The sequence below is a fragment of the Prenolepis imparis genome, unplaced genomic scaffold (assembly GCF_030444845.1).
Source record: "Prenolepis imparis isolate NDT839.2.m4 unplaced genomic scaffold, iyPreImpa1.0 SCAF_8, whole genome shotgun sequence".
In the NCBI taxonomy this organism is placed as follows: domain Eukaryota; kingdom Metazoa; phylum Arthropoda; class Insecta; order Hymenoptera; family Formicidae; genus Prenolepis; species Prenolepis imparis.
Window position 1 is genome coordinate 14,111,079 of NW_028141166.1, and position 19,370 is coordinate 14,130,448.

The 19,370-nt window shown below is 30.2% G+C and overlaps 1 protein-coding gene across 1 annotated transcript in view; it reads left to right on the plus strand.

Moving 5' to 3' along the window:
• The window catches only part of LOC145939318 (uncharacterized), a 65,272-nt gene extending 46,697 nt beyond the window's left edge, over positions 1-18,575 (plus strand). Inside the window, exons 4-7 of the mRNA XM_083043549.1 lie at positions 7,898-8,094; positions 8,190-8,231; positions 18,020-18,068; positions 18,514-18,575. Of these exons, the coding sequence (XP_082899675.1) occupies positions 7,903-8,094; positions 8,190-8,231; positions 18,020-18,068; positions 18,514-18,575 (345 nt within the window). The 5' untranslated portion in view covers positions 7,898-7,902. The remainder of the gene's footprint in view (positions 1-7,897; positions 8,095-8,189; positions 8,232-18,019; positions 18,069-18,513) is intronic.
• The last annotated feature ends 795 nt before the right edge of the window (positions 18,576-19,370 follow it).

Sequence of the window (19,370 nt, forward strand, 5' to 3'; positions counted from 1 at the left end):
TTTACTGTTAATGTAAGAATACTACAATAGGACATAATAATTACGCAAGGATCGTGAATCAAGAAAGGCAATTAATTATCAAGATTATTAAAAAATCGAGCAAACGCGTATCAGTGGTTTTCGCGCTGTAATCACAGCACGTTTAACGTTTTATCCGGGAGAAATAGACAGATGAACAAAGGCTGACCGACGTTTCTTATCCAAAGCGGATCTCGAGAGTACATTCTGGTATCTTGCCGAGACGTCTTCTGTATATCCCTGAGTACCCCCATCTACTATCGATCGATCGTTTCGAGAGTAAGGATAAACCACCCATTCCTCGCGGTTTCCGCACGTTGCCGAAAGCCTTCTCTCGCCGCTACTGCGTAGCTGTGTTGCTGTTATATACGAGCACGACAGATATTTATATCGAAAGGAGCTCGCCGAAATTGACACGTGAAGAAATGCATCGCGTATAAAATTGTCCTTTACACTCAGAATCTTATTTCTATAAACACGATAAAAAAATTCGTCGAAAATAAATATTAAATGATGTAACAAAGATAGCTATAGTAGAGATACTAAAATTAAATTCTATTTGTGTACAATTTTAAATAAAAAATTAAGTTTATTTCGATTCTTTACACTTTAATTTAAAAATTCTGTCATATTTCTCAAAACAATTATTGGATCTTGCGAGTCCATTTTACTTACTCGTTATTTATCTATTCGTCTTCTTTATCAATTCACCGTATAAATTGCTCGCGCTATTACTGGTCTACAAACTTGTTGGTATGAATAATAAATTAGGATTTTCGAGGACTTTGAAGAGAACGCTATTAGAATTCATAGCCTATCGTCTAGTCGATAAATCCCTTCTCTACAATCAGCGTGTCACTTTGCCGTCGAACTCTTGTGGTTTAATGTAAGCTCGACGAGTCCCGACGGGCTTTCATCGCAAAATGAGCCACGAGAAAAGTAGATGAAATACTACAGTGTTTTACGAGTAAGCAACCGACAAATTGAAACATTACAGTGAAACAAATGATGAGGGCGACGAAATAGCTATAGCTGTAATGCCCATTATTTTACATTGGTTTTACGTTAGAAAGACTTTTATGTCTATTTATTAATTAGCAACAGTATTAATTTTATTCTGATATATACATATAAACTCTTGTCATTTTATCTGAAAAACATCGCAATATATAATATCCGAAAGATGCATTTCTGTCTATTCTTGATTTAATTTAATGCTAATTTAACGCTATTATCTTTTTCTCTCTTCCTTTTCTACATATTATTCTACATATAGTCAACATTTACAATCTGTAATTACAAGTACGAATTGTTGCTTGCTTCAAGGAAATGTTTGCTTTATACAATTAATCAACATTATCTGGTGCGCCATCAAAGCTTGAAAAAGGGTTGCTATCCTTGGTAGAAACGAGGAAGTCTTAGTTTGCTAATGCAGCTTGTTTCAGGTCAAGTAACTCTGAAAACCTACAATTTACTCGCCAAGAGTCATGTCGTTTCGACACGAGCACGTCGAGAACCTGCAAAGCACTCGCGATATAACGCGTATCGCGAAATTCCCTCGCTCGACAAAACGATCCGCTCCGAGAAAGCGGACTACACAGACACAATTCCACACCAATAACGCGACCGACTAATTAGACGATGACTCATTAGGCAACGACACGATAACAACACTGGCACAAGCATCCCACAAAGTTAATATTTCGTAAAAAATTTATAAAGTAATAAATAAAGTAGTAATTAGATTTTTATTAATGTAACAATAACGTGATACGTGAAAAATAAATAATAGTATAAGATGAACAATTACGAAATTTTGTTTTTTTTTATGTATAACAAAGCTTTGATGGCTTTCATTGTTAGAGTGTATGATTTTAGGCAATTTCCAATCAAAAAAGCATACAAGTATCACACTAATATGTTCAAGTAAATATTATTATATACTTATATTGCATTCTGTCATTCAGTAAATTGATGATAAGATCGATGGATGACGTTTATGAAAAAAGCAAAGTGAAAAATGTTGCTTATAATTTATAATGTCAAGAGATAAAATCCCTAAAAAAATCTTTCTAAAAAAGTTTAAAAATATATTTATCGATTCTATAGGGCAATATTGGACCTATAGAAACTTCTTCTGTTACATAGTTACATTCCTTTACATATGACTTAATCGCGATTTAATTTATGAATGCACTGTAGTAGCATTTTTCTGTCTCTGTTTATTTACGTTCAGATTGCGTATCATTGCATGTAGATATACAAAATGCATTCAATTTTTCTTTCAGATATTTTTTACATCTATTGATTAGTTTTGATCATGCGTAATTTAAATAAATCATTTTTGGAGCCAGTATTAGACCTATCTTTCCTGGCTGCATTTATTCTGGCTATATCTAGCTAGAGATATATCTTCGACTTTATAGAGATCAATGAAGGAGAAAAATTCTCCTTCTGTTGTCGGCTAATTATTATCGCCGGTGCATGCGCGTAATTTGACGCTCGAGTCCGATCAAAATATTACGTTTAATGATACGTCATTTTGATATAACTTTGTTGTGACTAATACAAATGACCAGGCATCGATCAAAATGGATTGATTGATATATTTATAATAATATATAATATTACTTATGATTAAATTTATAATAAACTTAAAATAAAATTGATTCTAATATTTATATTATATATTTAACATATATTTAACAATATTATATATTTACATTTATATTATAACATTTAACATTTACATTAGGTGTAATTCAATAGATCGGTAATTTGAGTACATATCAGTTAAAGCAAAATTTTATATTACATAGACAAACTACAAAAAATTAGAATAAAATATAAAATTGACGTGCGTTATAAGAATAAATTATTTTACAATTAATAACATTACTATTCTTTATTAAATAAAATAAATAAAGTCTCAATTAAATTTTCTTATTTTTTTGAATATATGCTTTAATTTATACTTGTAATATGCTTTAATACGTATTAAAAGAATCAAAAGTTATTTGACTTAATTCGTTATAAGTCCATCCACTTTAAAACACACACACACACAACGGATCTCTATACAAACTACGATCTTTTCGTCTACAATATCTACGAAAATGCTTTAATATAAAATAAAAGTTAATTACTGACCGATGCGCAACAGTGGAGTTGATGTTACTGAAAGATGATCTATAATAATATATAAATAGAAAATCCAAATTGTAATAGCTTCTAAAATAATTAATATTTTAAAAAATTATTATTGTACGCAATTAAATTTTATATTTGATCGTATACACTAGCGGATCCTGACGTCGATAATGGGGTGGGGGGGGTTTGCAAAATTATTTTATTTAATATTTTTGGTTTCATGATTAGCTTTTATTTCAGGATCAACGACATCGATAGCTCTTTAATGTTTGTTTTTCTTTATTTATATTTTTAAACAAATTCAGCAAAACTGTTTCTCTTAATTTGCAAGGGGGGGTTAACCCCCCCCCCCCAGGATCCGCCAGTGTATATATATATATATATATATATATATATATAAAGAATTTCTCGCCTAATTATTTTCATGCAACGAAATTATCTCATCATTTCGTCCTATGTCTGACTTAATCTATACTTAACTCCTTGAATGCGTATAATTTACAATGTATCTTATACATACATATTGTAAATATTATATAGATATAAAGAATTTCGCCTAATTATTTTCGTGCAACGAAATTATCTTATTTCGTCCTATGTCTGACTTAATCTATATTTAACTCCTTGCATCCAAGGAGTTAAGTATAGATTAAGTCAGACATAGGATGAAATGATGAGATAATTTCATGCACGAAAATATCTTATTTCGTCCTATGTCTGACTTAATCTACACTTAACTCCTTGAATGCGTAATGAGTATAATTTCCAGTGTATCTTATACATACATATTGTATATATTATATAGATATATAAAGAATTTCGCCTAATTATTTTCGTGCAACGAAATTATCTCATTTCGTCCTATGTCTGACTTAATCTACACTTAACTCCTTGAATGCGTAATGAGTATAATTTCCAGTGTATCTTATACTTTTATATCTATATATATATATAAAAGTATAAGATACACTGGAAATTATACTTATTACGCATTCAAGGAGTTAAATATAGATTAAGTCAGACATAGGATAAAATGATGAGATAATTTCATGCACGAAAATAATTAGGCGAAATTCTTTATATATCTATATAATATATACAATATGTATGTATAAGATACACTGGAAATTATACTCATTACGCATTCAAGGAGTTAAGTGTAGATTAAGTCAGACATACGACGAAATGATGAGATAATTTCATGCACGAAAATAATTAGGCGAAATTCTTTATATATATATAATATATACAATATGTATGTATAAGATACACTGTAAATTATACTCATTACGCATTCAAGGAGTTAAGTATAGATTAAGTCAGACATAGGACGAAATGATGAGATAATTTTGTTGTACGAAAATAATTAGGTGAAATTCTTTATATCTATATAATATATATTATATATATATATATTATATAGATATAAAGAATTTCACCTAATTATTTTCGTGCAATGAAATTATCTCATCATTTCGTTCTATGTCTGACTTAATCTATACTTAACTCCTTGAATGCGTGATGAGTATAATTTACAGTGTATCTTATACTTATATATATACACTAGCGGATCCTGACGTTGATAGCTCTTCAATGTTTGTTTTTCTTTATTTATATTTTTTAAACAAATTCAGCAAAACTGTTTCTTTTAATTTGAAAGGGGGGGGGGTTTAACCCCAGCCCCAGGATCCGCCAATGATCGTATAATAATAAGTAGATATCAAATAAACTAATTTTTTATAAATTCTGAAAAGATTACTTCTTATTAGGTGGAAACTTTTGCAGAATTATAGCTTTTATATAAAAGACTTTTTGTTTAATTTTTTCTTATTCAAATTATGTAAATAAACAAACAAAATTAATTGTGTAATTCAATAAGTCTCACACGTACGCAATTAATGCATAACTAATATACAAATATTAAATTACTTACTTCAGGGCTGCTCCACCAATGCCTGATATTTCTCCTCTTTCTCTTAAATCTCTTTGAGGGTTCTTAAGCTCCGTTGACTCACATGCACGATACTTTGAATGACATTCCCGCACGTGGACTCGCGACATTTTGAACGACACTCTTGCACGTGAACTCGCGACACTTTGAACGATACTCTTACACAGGGATGCACGACACTTTACACGGCACTTTCGAATTCCGCGATCGCGAAGCAATATACCAAATCGCACTTCGAGTTAACGAGATAACTTCGAGCTAAGGGTTCGAAGTGGAAGAAGACGGAATCGATGAACAAAATCGACGCAAGTGATATTTGCCCCGACTCTTGTCTCAAAGTATATATTCAGATTTCATTGTCAGAGTGAATCGCTTACATTTATTGTTAGACACGATTCGTTGTATATCATAGTAGTTTATAGATGTTATGATATTGTAGAAATTGTTCTAGTCAGCTAGTCGAGGCAAAACATTTAATGTCTTTGAGTAAGTAAAGAAAAGAAGCTGTGGTATTCGGTAGGTACACAAAGAGATTATATGGCGACATCGTTGGTGTATGGTATATGACAAGAGAGGGACATCAAAAAAGGCAAAGATCCCACCTGCTCTTATCGGGCAATCAACCGAATTCTAATCGATTTGAATCGAACCGTTTGTCGAGTGTACTTTCATTGAGCATTGTCCAGTAATTTCTCAATGAGATGTGCCATTCTATTAGTATCGAAAATGTGATCGTCGGCGACAATTACAAGTACGAAAAGAGATATCGATAAAACAAGCTTTATAAGGCTTAAAAAACTGTTAATCGCATTTGGCTTCCCTTTCAGGATAAACTTTCTAGATACGCTCTCTTATTATTAGGAAGGTTGTATAATTTTATAATATAATATATAATTTTGTAATTGATTTGACAATTGAGAAATTATATCTACATCGCATTTTAATATAAATATAATAAATATACAAATAAAAATTAAAAATAAATATTCATGGATTATAATAATCGAGACTTTAATTAGATTTGCCGATTATTTACATGATAGATTTCGATCGAAAAAATAAATCTCGCGATACATAATAGTACATTTTACATCATAAGAAAATGAGCGTTAAATGTTAAGTAAATTAATTCATTATCGCCGCCAAAATATTATATTACAACACAATACAGAATAAATTTATGCGAATTTTCATGAATATTCTGTTTTTTGAATTTCAAATTAATTATTAATTACACGATTAATGTATTACTACTTTTCATTATTTTAATGCATTTAATTTAATTAGTTTCATTGACCTTGCAATTTATGTTTTGTTACACAAATTCAATTCAAATGAGCAAGACAATTTACATTTAGATTGACCAAACATTTAAAGCATAGAACAAAATATACTTGATTCAAAATATCGTTAAAGAAATAATTATTGTCAAGAAACATAAGAATTGTAACGAAACAATTTTCTAATTTTTTTATATAATTTTCCAAAATAATTTTTATAAAAAAAATTTATAATCTATAATTTTTATCCTTGTGACATCGATTTTTACTTGAAATAATAAATAGTCGCACGGAATATACGCACTTTGATAAAAACCTATCGCGAGTTTCGTAAATAATTGCGCGACGAAAAAGCTGAATATAGTAAGAAATTGTTGACTCGTACTACTTATTGTTAATCTATCTACATTCTTATTTTGCGCATAATAAAATTATGATATACAAAGTGCGTATAATTTTTTATTGATTTTGATTCGTATTAATTATTTTATATTAATAGCTGAGTGATTGTGCGACGAAAAAGCTAAACGTAGTGAGAAATTGTTGACTCGTACTACTTAATCTATCTAAATTCTTACTTTGCGCATAATAAAATTACGATATATAAAGTGCGTGTTATTTTTTATTGTTTTTAACTCGCATTTATGATTTTATGTTAATGATTAAATAATTGCGCAACGAAAAGGCTAAACGTAGTGAGAAATTGTTGACTCGTACTACTTAATCTATCTATATTCTTACTTTATGAATAATAAAATTATGATATATAAAATGTCTGTTATTTTTTATTATTTTTGACTCGTATTTATTATTTTATGCTTATGGCAGAGTAATTACGCGACGAAAAGACTGAATATAGTAAGAAATTGTTGACTCGTATTACTGAATTTATCTAAATTCTTACTTTGCGCATAATAAAATTACAATTTATAATTATATAATATGGTAAAAGTTATAAAATAATAAAATGTTGTAAATAATATGTTATAATATCTTATATATTCTCGATTAATATTTTTTCTTTCTAAAGCTATATCTTTTCGAACGAATCTCCTTCGAGTTTTAATTAATTATTAATATTAAGTCATGTATATAGTATCGCGCGCGCTATTAGAATGAAGTTGCCGATGTTCGTAGCTTCGGCCATTACCGAAACGCCGCGAGTATCAGGCAGTTGGAGCTGCGTTCCGCTGTGATTAATTAGTAAGCATAATCGTTAGAAGCGATTTCTAACCTTTGTATTGTAATATTTATCAATCGCATATCATAATTTCAACGTTAATATGTAGGCGTAATTGTTCGAAACGCATATTTCGCGAAAAATTCGATGCAAAATCTCTTACCAACATAACCCAACTTAATCTGTTGTCGCGCGTGCGAATGTGTTGCGATCCGTGGATATATTTATCGTTAATTCTAGTTTACATATTTATATTGTGTATGTTATAATGCGAAATAATAAGATTATTCTAATATGTATGTATTTTATTTGTTACAGATTGCATGGCGATACACAGTGCGATTCACGCGTCGTGTCGGGAGTGCCGTGTAAAGTGTCGCGCGTCGGGAGTGCCGTGTAAAGTTTCGGGCAATCGTAATTATTCGTATTTTCGCGAGTGTCGTGAGTGCTACGAAGGACCAAGAGAGGAGGAGGAGGCCCGGGGAGGCGTCGGGCGACATCGGGGCAACTGTGAGGTATGCAAAATAAAACATTTTTTCTAAACTGCATTGTTTATGAGATATTCGACACACACATATGTATATACATAATTTGAATATTTTGTTTTCAGATCAATGTACTGTGTACTACAACTCTGCTATTGCACGTATCGGTGAGTGAGAAATTGTTTATTTTATAATATTTCTATAGCGGTAATGGGGGTATATATAATATGTTGAAAATATTAAAATAGTAACATATGTTTTAAATAATGTGTTATAATATCTTATCTGCGATTAATATTTTTTGACAAAAATCAGCTGATAATTGTCAAAAATATTAATCGAATTTAAAATATTATAACATCTCTTTTTAAAAAAGGCATGTTAAGTCGATTCTCGCGAGTATTGTTGCATCTTTTCCGCGATGCTGATTGACTGTTTCGATTCGCATTGTGCGTTATATTTGTAGTATCGAGAGGCTGTCATCGCGAGGGTTTAACAGTTTGTTCAAAATAAAATTAAATAAAATAAAATTAAATAAAATAATATGTTTGAAATAATATGTTATAATATTTTATCCGCGATTAATATTTTTTGACAGAAATCAGCTGATAACTGTCAAAAATATTAATTGAGTTTAAAGTATTATAACATATTATTTAAAACTAATATTATTATTTTATTTAATTTTATTTTGAACAAACTGTCAAACTGCTAACCCTCGCGATGACAGCCTTTCGTTGCTACGAATATAACGCACAACGCGAATCTTGACAGCCAATAAGCATCGCGGAGAAGCGACAACAATAAACTTCAATATATGCGAGTATCGACTTTACATATCTTTTTTAGAAAAGGATATATATATCTGCGGAATATTAAATAATACAAATATTTTAAAGTATAGATTAATTATCTATTAGACGATTAATTTATCTCACAGAGCTTATCCTTATTTTAATTACTCGAATCATTTCGATATTCTTATTTGATTAAATGAATAAATTACCCAAAAATGCGCTTCGAGTTTTATCGTCACCATATATGTATTGACATAGTTACATATTATTTGTAAAAATTAATTATTTATTAATTATATTAGTACTGCAAATAATTTTTCGATATTAATCGCGATCGCGTTTAGAATTCGACTGAGCCCCCCGTCTCGTACCACTATCTTATCGCTCGAGTATTATTGCGTGAATGATAACAAGATTCCAGCGGCACATAAACATTATATCACTAAAGCCAAATACAACACTATATATATACAATTTAATTCCTTGTCGAAATATTTTATGCATTATAACGTAACATACATATACGTACGCGTATATGCTATATTTTTTAAATTATAAATTCAATTTTAAATTAATTAAACGCACACATGATTTATATATTGGAGGCTTTCGTTAATCATTCGATTTGTGTCTCTTACTGTGCTTTAGAGATATAATTATTATTTCTCTCCCCCATAAAAATTAGAATGATAATTTATAATATTTTTGTTATTTTTATTTTACTGGAAATAATAAAAGAATATATCGTGAGAAATAAGCATTTTGATACAAACGATATCATCAAAAGTTGATTAATCGTTAACTGTAATGGTTATAGCAAATTTATTTCTCGATATTTGTTGCGATCACGACAATATACGGATTTTATTTCGAAAAAAGATTCGACAATATACGGACACACTACCTTCCTTTTCGCTTGAGTCGCGCTGCGCAAATAAATATTACAGATAAAGAAAAGAATAAAATAGATAATTTAATGATTCAATATTTCTTATTTATATTGATGTTATATTTTTAAATAGACAAATCTTAATTTAAATACATAAAAACTAACACTATCACAGAATTTCCACTTTATATGCAAATGAGAAGAATAATATGTGAGAATATTATAGCGCAGAACTGTAGATTAAATAATTAAAAGCTAGATATTATAAATATATAAAAATTTAGTTATCTATATTGGTACACTCTTAAATGTTTTCCATCATATTTGAAAAATTGGTTTTTTTTTACAAAGTTTTAATGATTTATTTCATCGAATGACGTTATATCGACATTAGTTAGACTAAGGACAAACTCACTGTAATCGGGTCTAATGGTGACTGTAAACCCATGATAATCGATAGACCACTACGGCTTTGGCTTTCGAGCCATTACACGCAAGCGATTTGCAATTAGATTCGGTGCGAGATGGAATACGCAATAACGACCGAGGCATGTTCACGTTGTGGGTTTTCTAATTTTCATATCATGCGATAGAACTCGGTAAAATAATCCCCGGTATTTGCGCCGTGCATTATTCAAGCATAACTTGATATTTTTTTTCTATCAATGAAAAAACAATTCAAATTGAAACAATATTACATGAAACGAGATTTATACGATTTTTGCATACATCACTGCATATTTAGGTAAAAATTCATTGTATATGAATAGCTAGACAGAGAGAAAAACGGACGAATGTGTCGTATCTAATAATGTAAAAAGTTTGAAAATTTTTAACATTGCGGTATATTTCGCAAATTTGAATCAACATCTCTTTTAAATATCAATATTGAATATAAAATAAAAAAAAAACTTTTTAATAAGTCTTATAATTATATAGACATTCTTTTCATATTTAATGTATATCTAATTTACTTTAAAGTTTGTTTTGAAAATGTACTTTCAAAATTTTAATACATGTTTTTTTATATATGAAAAAAATTAATAAAGTTACATTATTTTGTATTTTTTACATTATTTCTTTAATTTAATTAATTGGGAAAATTTTCGTAAAATTTTTTATTGTTTGTTATATATTTGTTTTAATACATTGTTTAAAATACATTATTTATAATACAATTTATTTGCATATTTAATTAATATTTTTTTAATGCAAATTAAATGAATAGACTAATGAGACTTTCAATTATGTATAATAATATTAGACATGATTTACACATTAAATTAATTTTATACAAACATATACGTTTTAAAGAGTGTAGCGTATTTTCTACATATTTTTATACATTTTTATTTATCTTATCTGAATAAATACAAAAAACAAGATATATGAAAAATCCTATCGGTTTAAATTTTGATCACACCATATTTTTCTTAAATAAAGAACACATTGCTTTAGATAATGATTTTATATTTCAATAAAAATAAATACCCATATATTCAAGTTATGTTGTAAAATTTTCGTACAGTCCATGTCATTGATGTAATCCTGTTACGAATGGCTTAGTCGTTTTAATTGATAAACCCGATAACTGTTAGCCAATAACCGGATCGCAATATATTGCGAAGGATTAATAACGGCAAAATCGGCTTAAACACATCCAGTTTTCGCTATTAAACGTAAAAATTTCCGAATAAAAACAATGGTCAGGAGAGAAAGAGAGAGAGAGAGAGAGATTATTTCGACTCTAGTTCATACATTGCACGCATATATACCGTATCGCGTTCGCGGTGAAGTCATAGCAATGTCCCTCAGTGTCTCCCTCCCTTGTTTATGAGCATTATTTAACAGTGGAAGCGGTGTAGTATAGATCAAGGGATAATTACACAGAATCAAATATACTCGAAATACAGCTATGATGATACGTTATCCGCCTAATGGCGTTAATGACATTAATTTGGCTCACATTCGCACGGAAACGTTTTTGATCCTGTTTACTACGCACCTTTACTCGCGCTATGTCACGGCTAGCACGCTAATGACGCGCTAATGGAATTGCCCGTCAACAGATTAGCAGCGTTTACGGTAACAAAAGTATTTTCGTTGTGGTATTTTTAAACAAGCTATCGTTTACCGCATTACCGCGGCCGGCGTCCCGGAAGCGCGCGAAAGTGATCACGGAAAACTTTCGATTAGACCCGCAATCACGTAATTGTTGGTGGTCGTAAAACGGTTTCAACAGAAAAACGTGCAAGTCAACGAAGAGAAATAACCTTTTTTCATTCCTTCGCGCTCGACAACTGCAACGTTTAACAACTTTTCTCGCGTTCGTTAGCTATCCTATTTAGAGAGTTTCAAGAGTACTTGAAACAATGTAATCGTTTATTTCTCTCGCGTTTTGTTGTTATATCAGTATTATATTTGCTTGGAGAAATAGGATATTTTTTTTTAACGGAGATAACATAATCAAGAAACAAAAGAGTTTTATACCATTATATTTTAAATGTATTGTAATTTACAATGTGAGATTTATCAATTAATATAAAAAAGGAAGAATTGATTCCGTATCAAATAAAAAATTTTTCCTACATGGAATGTATATAATTTTTAGAATACGCGCACAATTTATATGGTTAAATCTCTATTAATATATGTATTGTGCATGTATTGAAATATTCATTCATATTAAAATAACATTTACCATTTATAACAACTGTTTGCATTATGCATATTTAATGCGAAACTTTAAGAAATAAAGTAATTTCTGAATTGCATGTAAGAATTGTTTAACTTATAAAACAACGTTAACTTGTTGTGAGAACGTACAAGTATGTATTTGAATGCATTTCCCGTACACATAATAGCATTATGATAAACGTTACTACTTGTACGCTTAAAAGCATAAATCACGTCGGAGAGAGAATGGAGTTGCAGGTAGTTATATTAAATGCATATTTCTTGAACGAGCAACACATAGAAGGAATGCATAAATTTTCGCGACTTGGCGCAATCTGATTTGTATAACAGTTAAATTTCTGCTGTATAGGCGGATTTTTTACAAAATTATGACAAACGACAAACACATTTTAATAAAAGAACGAATTTTTTCGAGCTTATGTTGATTTTATCGAGTTTTTGACAAGGCTATGTAATGTAGATATTTTTATATTTTTTAGAATAATATTTTCGACTGTATTTCTCAAAGGTATTTTCTTCTCATAAATTTCATAAATCTTTTCATAAATCTTTTCATAAATCATTTATTTTTAATTACTTTTAAATTTACATATTGAATCAACGGTTCAATTGTGTGTGTACATGCTTGTAAGAAAAATCTTTTATTAATTTTTTTATTGTAGTATCAACTCGAGATTGATTTGCCTTTTTATACTTTATTATATATATTTAACTCTTTGTTGAAGTTTTAAAATATGTAACACTCCTATATATAGAATTAATAATTAATTGATTAATTGAAAATTTACAAACATACATCTTTTATCATTTCTTTATACTAAAAAATAATTTTATTATTTTTTACACATTTCCTTAATTTTTGATATTAAATATCATAATTGAACCTCAAATTAAAATTTTGTGTAGAAATAATCTACGCAATCCATTAACATTTGACATTAAATAAATTTGATGTTTATATCTATTTGTAACGCGACACGTCTTGCTGTTTATTTTATTGTTACAAAAAAATATTTCTATTCGGAAAAAGAATCTACTCTTAAAGTTTAATTTTATCATCTTGTTATAGTTCACAGCTTAGGTAAATATATATAGGTTGGCATCATAAAATAAATGCTGCATCTCATTTGAATACAGGACCACTATGCATAAGAGAAGCTTGAATAGAATTCCAAAAGCTTTTAACTGTAACTGTTATGTTCCATACGCGCGCTTTGCGAGGATACCATAAATTTTAGTGGAATTCAAGTCTGTGCGAATACGATGGCAAGGCGTATGTAAATTTTCAAATGAATGAAATGGCATGTCACGCATGAGCAAGTGTGTCAGAAATTAAAATTAAGCCGGGGAATTACGATTGTGTCGAGTTGAGACGAGTAGCGATATGAAATATTCTCGTTCTCCGCTAGAAAGTTTCCCCCGAGTCTAACAAAGAAATATTTAATGGGGGCGTGGATGTTTCGCGTAACATACGACTGGAAACTTTAGTACTTTGCTCGTAGATTTACTATCCCGTCGCGACGTATATACGGAGCTACCGATGTTCCGCTATTAAATAATCTCGCAAATTCTATTAACTCGATTTTATAGTGCAGACGGAAGCGACGGAACTAATTGTTTGCCGAAGATTCGAAGCGAGTGCGAATTTAACTTTATGTTTTCTTTCATTTACACAAAAAACTTTGCACCAACGACTATTCGAAATGAAAGTTCGAGAAGTAACGCGATTTTCTCAAAAAATAGTTTTTTGTCGAAGATCCCGGAATATCTCAAGATTATTCAGATTCAAAAATTAAATAAAAAATACACTACAAAATTTAAGGAAAATGTAATTACTATTTTACTTAAAGATATGTAAAAAAACGAAGTTACATCGGTTTTATTTCACATGTAGAAAGATATTTTCGTCGATTGTGTATGTTGTACGTATGTGTCGCTTTACGTAATTGAAATTTTGAATATAGAATCCTTTGAGAAAGACGGAACGTGTATACATATATATATATATATATTGCGCGCGCTGCGGAAGAAGGATGGTGACAGCTGCGAACGATTACTTCAAAACGTGACTCAGGAAAATTAGGGAAATACCGGATTTATGCTACCTGCTGCGGAAGGATAGCTCGTTCTGACCCGCTAAAATCTCCGTAAAACGGGGAACGCGTATTGTTAAACTATCCTAACACAGCAGCAATTACGAGGGGTGGCCAAAAGTGGTAGGCCAAAAAGAAAAAAAAAAGAAGGAAAACGCGTAAGGGTCGCCGAGGGGGCCTGGTAATATTATTTATGCCGAGTCAGAGAGGCTGAATGTGTCGTCGCGAATTAAGAGAAGCGATTTATAATCCGGCGCAAAAAGGGAAGAAATAATTCGGCGTTCGGAGAATAATGCGTTAAACGAGAAACGACGGCTTACGAATGAAGTTGACGCGCGGCTATTTATCTTGATGTATGCCTTTAGATATGTATATGTAACTATAGAGAGAGAAAGCTAACCACACGTGTATGCGTGTCGGGCGCAGCCCATAATTCTCGGCAACCTTTAGTCGATATGAGAAAAATTGTACCCTATCGATCATCCTTCTCAAGAAATTGATGACTAGATGAGGGAGCTTTTGCGCGGAGCCCAGGCATCATTTTATGCAGCTTCCCGCATGATATGCAAAATGCGTCGAGAAAATAATAAATACGAAATTTCAGCTATACTATTACACGCGAAACCTCCTTACTCATACTTTATTCATTCACGTATCGCGAGATATTCCGATATTCCGCGATTGAGTATCCGCGAAGCATTTTTTAGTAACATCTTCTTTAATTTTGCTTTTCTTTCGTATGAAAAATTGCAGGCGAAAAGAAAATCCAATAATCGGATATTTCAATTTCGGCGAAATTCTTTTGTTTCAGATTCTCAATTATGTCTTAGCTAGATAAGATTGTTCTATGAATCAATCGATGACAATATAATATTTAAATTCGATACATTGGTTTCTTTCAACTCAGACTTTAATATTGGAAAACGTTATGAGCTTGCATTGAATTGTTGTGTTGAGTTGTTGTGTGTTGAGATTTTATATTCATTCCTTTGGCGATGAAAAGCGGCGTAGTTACTGTTACGAAGCTGACAATTTAAACTTGAGATTCGATTTCCTTCGTTTCGCCAATATGATATCACGGCTTACGAATAGTGTGGATTCGCGTTTGTACAATTTGCGAATTGAACCAGTGAAATTTGCAATAGTATCACGTTTACTTTGCTTTTCCAACTGTTTCTATTCGCAATGCGATGTCACTTTTTTTTTACCTAAACAGATTATTTCGAAAAGATATTTAAATAAAAAGAGAGTTTTACGCAATCGATGAAAATCGCGTTGTATGTGGCTAAAATTCAATATCATAATACTTGTATTGCACTCATTTGTGTGTGTATATAATTTTAGAATAATATAGATATAAGAGAAAGATCAATAAAAAAATATTATATTTATCTTTATTTATATTATTCTAATTACTATTATATTAAATTTTTCAAATATATTAATAACGGAACTTCAAATTTTAGGAAATATATATTTTAAGAATTTTTAAAATAAAATCTAGAATATTTTATACATTATATTACACAATGATTCAAAATGGACCATTATGGAATTAAACGAGTAATTGATTTTTGTTAGTAAAATTATACTGCCCTAAGCCCTAAATTTACACTGTGGCAATGCTATATCTCTATTATTAATAAATAATACAAGCTTAGATTTTAGAGTAATTTTAATGTCTCGCGTTATAACACAAGCATGTGTTACGCTAACTGTAATTGCAATATTTGACAATATATTCAATTTGCTGATTGTTTGCACGACAGATTTTGATAGAATAAATTTTGCAAAATACACGTTCTGGAAAATTACAATGACATACAAACGTTAAATTTATGGTACGCATTAAATATTAAAATACATAATAATATAAATATGTAATTTAAACAATAACTGTATTTCCTAATGAATTGTATTATAACGCCGTTCGACTAGAATCGATTTGCACTCGCGATGCTTTGTTAATGATTGAAAATTTCGGGAATGACATTGATAAGATTTTCATATCATATCATATCTGATATATACAAATATTATGTCAGTTAAGTAAAGACGTATGGTGGATGGTGGACCTTTCGAAAATATACCCTCGAAATTCAGTAATACATATATTTCGCATAATATTATAAATAACAGCCGTTTCGACAAACTTAATTCTAATAATTGTAAAGAATGATATAAAATGATACAGAATATGCATTTTGTAAAGAATGATGTATAGAAAATATGTGTAAAGAATGACATATATAGAGATTGATTATATATACATATATTCTGCGAATATATTTTATCTTTAATTTTAGTTTATATATTTATTCATGCTTGCATTATAATGCGAGACAGTAAAATAATTGTAGAGAATAAATATTTCTTATAGGATAATACGATGATATGCGAAGCGTCTTGAGCTATTTCCTTCCTACTTGAGTCTCGCTACCCAACTGACGAGGTTACCATCGCGTGTCAACAATAACGCCGAGAAATGAAGTACAAACACAGTGTGATTGTTTGTTGTTGCCACGAAATATTTAACGCGCTACTTAAAACGATGTTATACTGTTATACGAAACTTATTTCTGAATTATATTATTTATGTGCGATCGCCTCATTATGTCAGTCGCGTGATAAGACTCGAACAGCAATCATTTCATACATCGTCGTATTATCCTTTGAAATGAGATCGTAATAAGTATTAAAGTAAGAAATGTCGAAAAGACGACCATTTTCTTTACACGATTATTACATTACATTACAATTAACAATTATAAATTTACACGATTAATTTTCGCGATTATAGTGTCTTATAACTAGGCATTAACTCGACTCTCATAGTATTGCGTAATATCAGAACGAGAAGTTACAATGTCATTTGCTGTTCAAACATGCCGCGCAGTTATATTCCGCTGATTAGTGCGCCCGTAATTAAATGTATTTTCGTGAAGGACTGTTTTATGAGTGTTATAAAAAAATAATGGACAAACACAAAAAAAGAGAAGAAGATCGAGAGAGGCATCGGGCAACAGCGAAGCATAAGATGAACAACTTATAATTTTGTTAATTTATTATTTATCATTTGTGAAATAAATTGCTTATTTAATGATAATATTCTATTTTCAATTATTATATAATACTGTGTATATAAAATATTTTAGATTTTGTTGAAAAATTCTTAAAATATTTAATAGCATGTTTATAATAATTTATATTTCTATATGTATAAATAAAATATTTTAACATTGTTCTATAAAAACTTATAATTATTTATTTCATATATATAAAAATTAAATTTTTATTTTTGAAATTTACAGAAGCTTGTATAAAAAAACTCTTTGCAAATTAAATAATTTTTTAGTTAAATATTTGTTTAATGGAAAAAATAGAAAATTTAATTGCACGCAATAATTATTTTCTATAATATTAATTATAATTAAATAACATTGCTTTATATAATTTGGATAAATTTTTGTATTTTACAGATCATTGCAGTTGCATTGTATATCAACTTCGCCATTGCGCATCGTGTCGGTGAGTTTTAAATTGATTTTTATTTTAATCTCATGATATATTGGCGAATATTATTTAGATGTCAGTGTATAAAATTTTAAATTTGCAACATATACTTGCAACAATATATATACATGTCTTTATGACTTATTTTTATAAATTATTTGAAAAAAATCAGGGTTTATTATTAATTTCTATACTTATTATTATAAAAAGAAATATTATTATATAAAAAGAAAATAAAAATTCAAATAATTAGGGAAAGTTAGGGATCTATTGTCTTGAAAATTATATAGAAAATTATATAAGCGTGGAAAAACTGACAGCTGTATCTCCTCAACATTCTTTTGGAAAGAATTGAAACAATAAGTGTTCGAGCTGGTACGATAGGGTGTATTAAGGAATTCGTGAACGTGTGTAAACGTAAGAAACCATCAGATAGCAATGTTCTATTCGGTGTGTATAGGCGAAAAGCTCGGTGGAGGATTCGTAAAACAACCCGTAATCCTGGATTTACCCAACGCTTAAGCTAGGGATGTGGGGAAAGACCGCTTCTTTGCCGCGGTGAATGTCGGTGGGTGTCGTTCTGGTATCCCAAAATTGCAATAAGATGGCTAACTGCGGGCCTGATGTACCGAAAGCAGGCCACGTACTTTCATTGCAGAACCAGAACATGTTAAGAGTAACTAAGTTCGCGAAATTGCGACAGCTTCCAAGTTAGAGTGGAAGATCGCGCGCGCATTAGCAAGTGCATTAAAAGTCGTTTTGTCGCGCGATTCTCTGTTTCGGTTCATTTAATTAAAAGTAATTGTACCGGCGCCGAATCTTGTTTCGAGAAATATTAGTGGAAGGTGGAATACTATATAACGATGCTTCTCTCTTTTATGATAACTAACTTTTTTTACACATATAATTTGACTTCAGTTTGTTTATGCTGATATTTTAAAATTATTGTGACATATGAGTCCGTACTAGTTGTCGTAAAGAAGTTGCTGAGAAAGAAGATACTAGACTCACAATCAGATTTGCTTGTCGATGGAAATTTTGCTTATTTTGAAAGTTCTGGAATAAATGGCGTATAGGTCCTTGGCGACGTCCGCGGATAAATAGCTTTGCACTGTATCTCGTCAGTTTCCAGTAGGAAGGAAGAAGGATTTGCCAGATCTGAGATGTAATTCCAACTTTCTAGTGAACTAAGGACAAGATAATGACGGGAGATATAAATCTTGGATTTACCATGAGTTTAGGGCATTCCGATATTTTATATCTCCAATTTTTCTTGTGTATCCGTAAATCCTTTACTCAAATTGTAATTCATCAAGT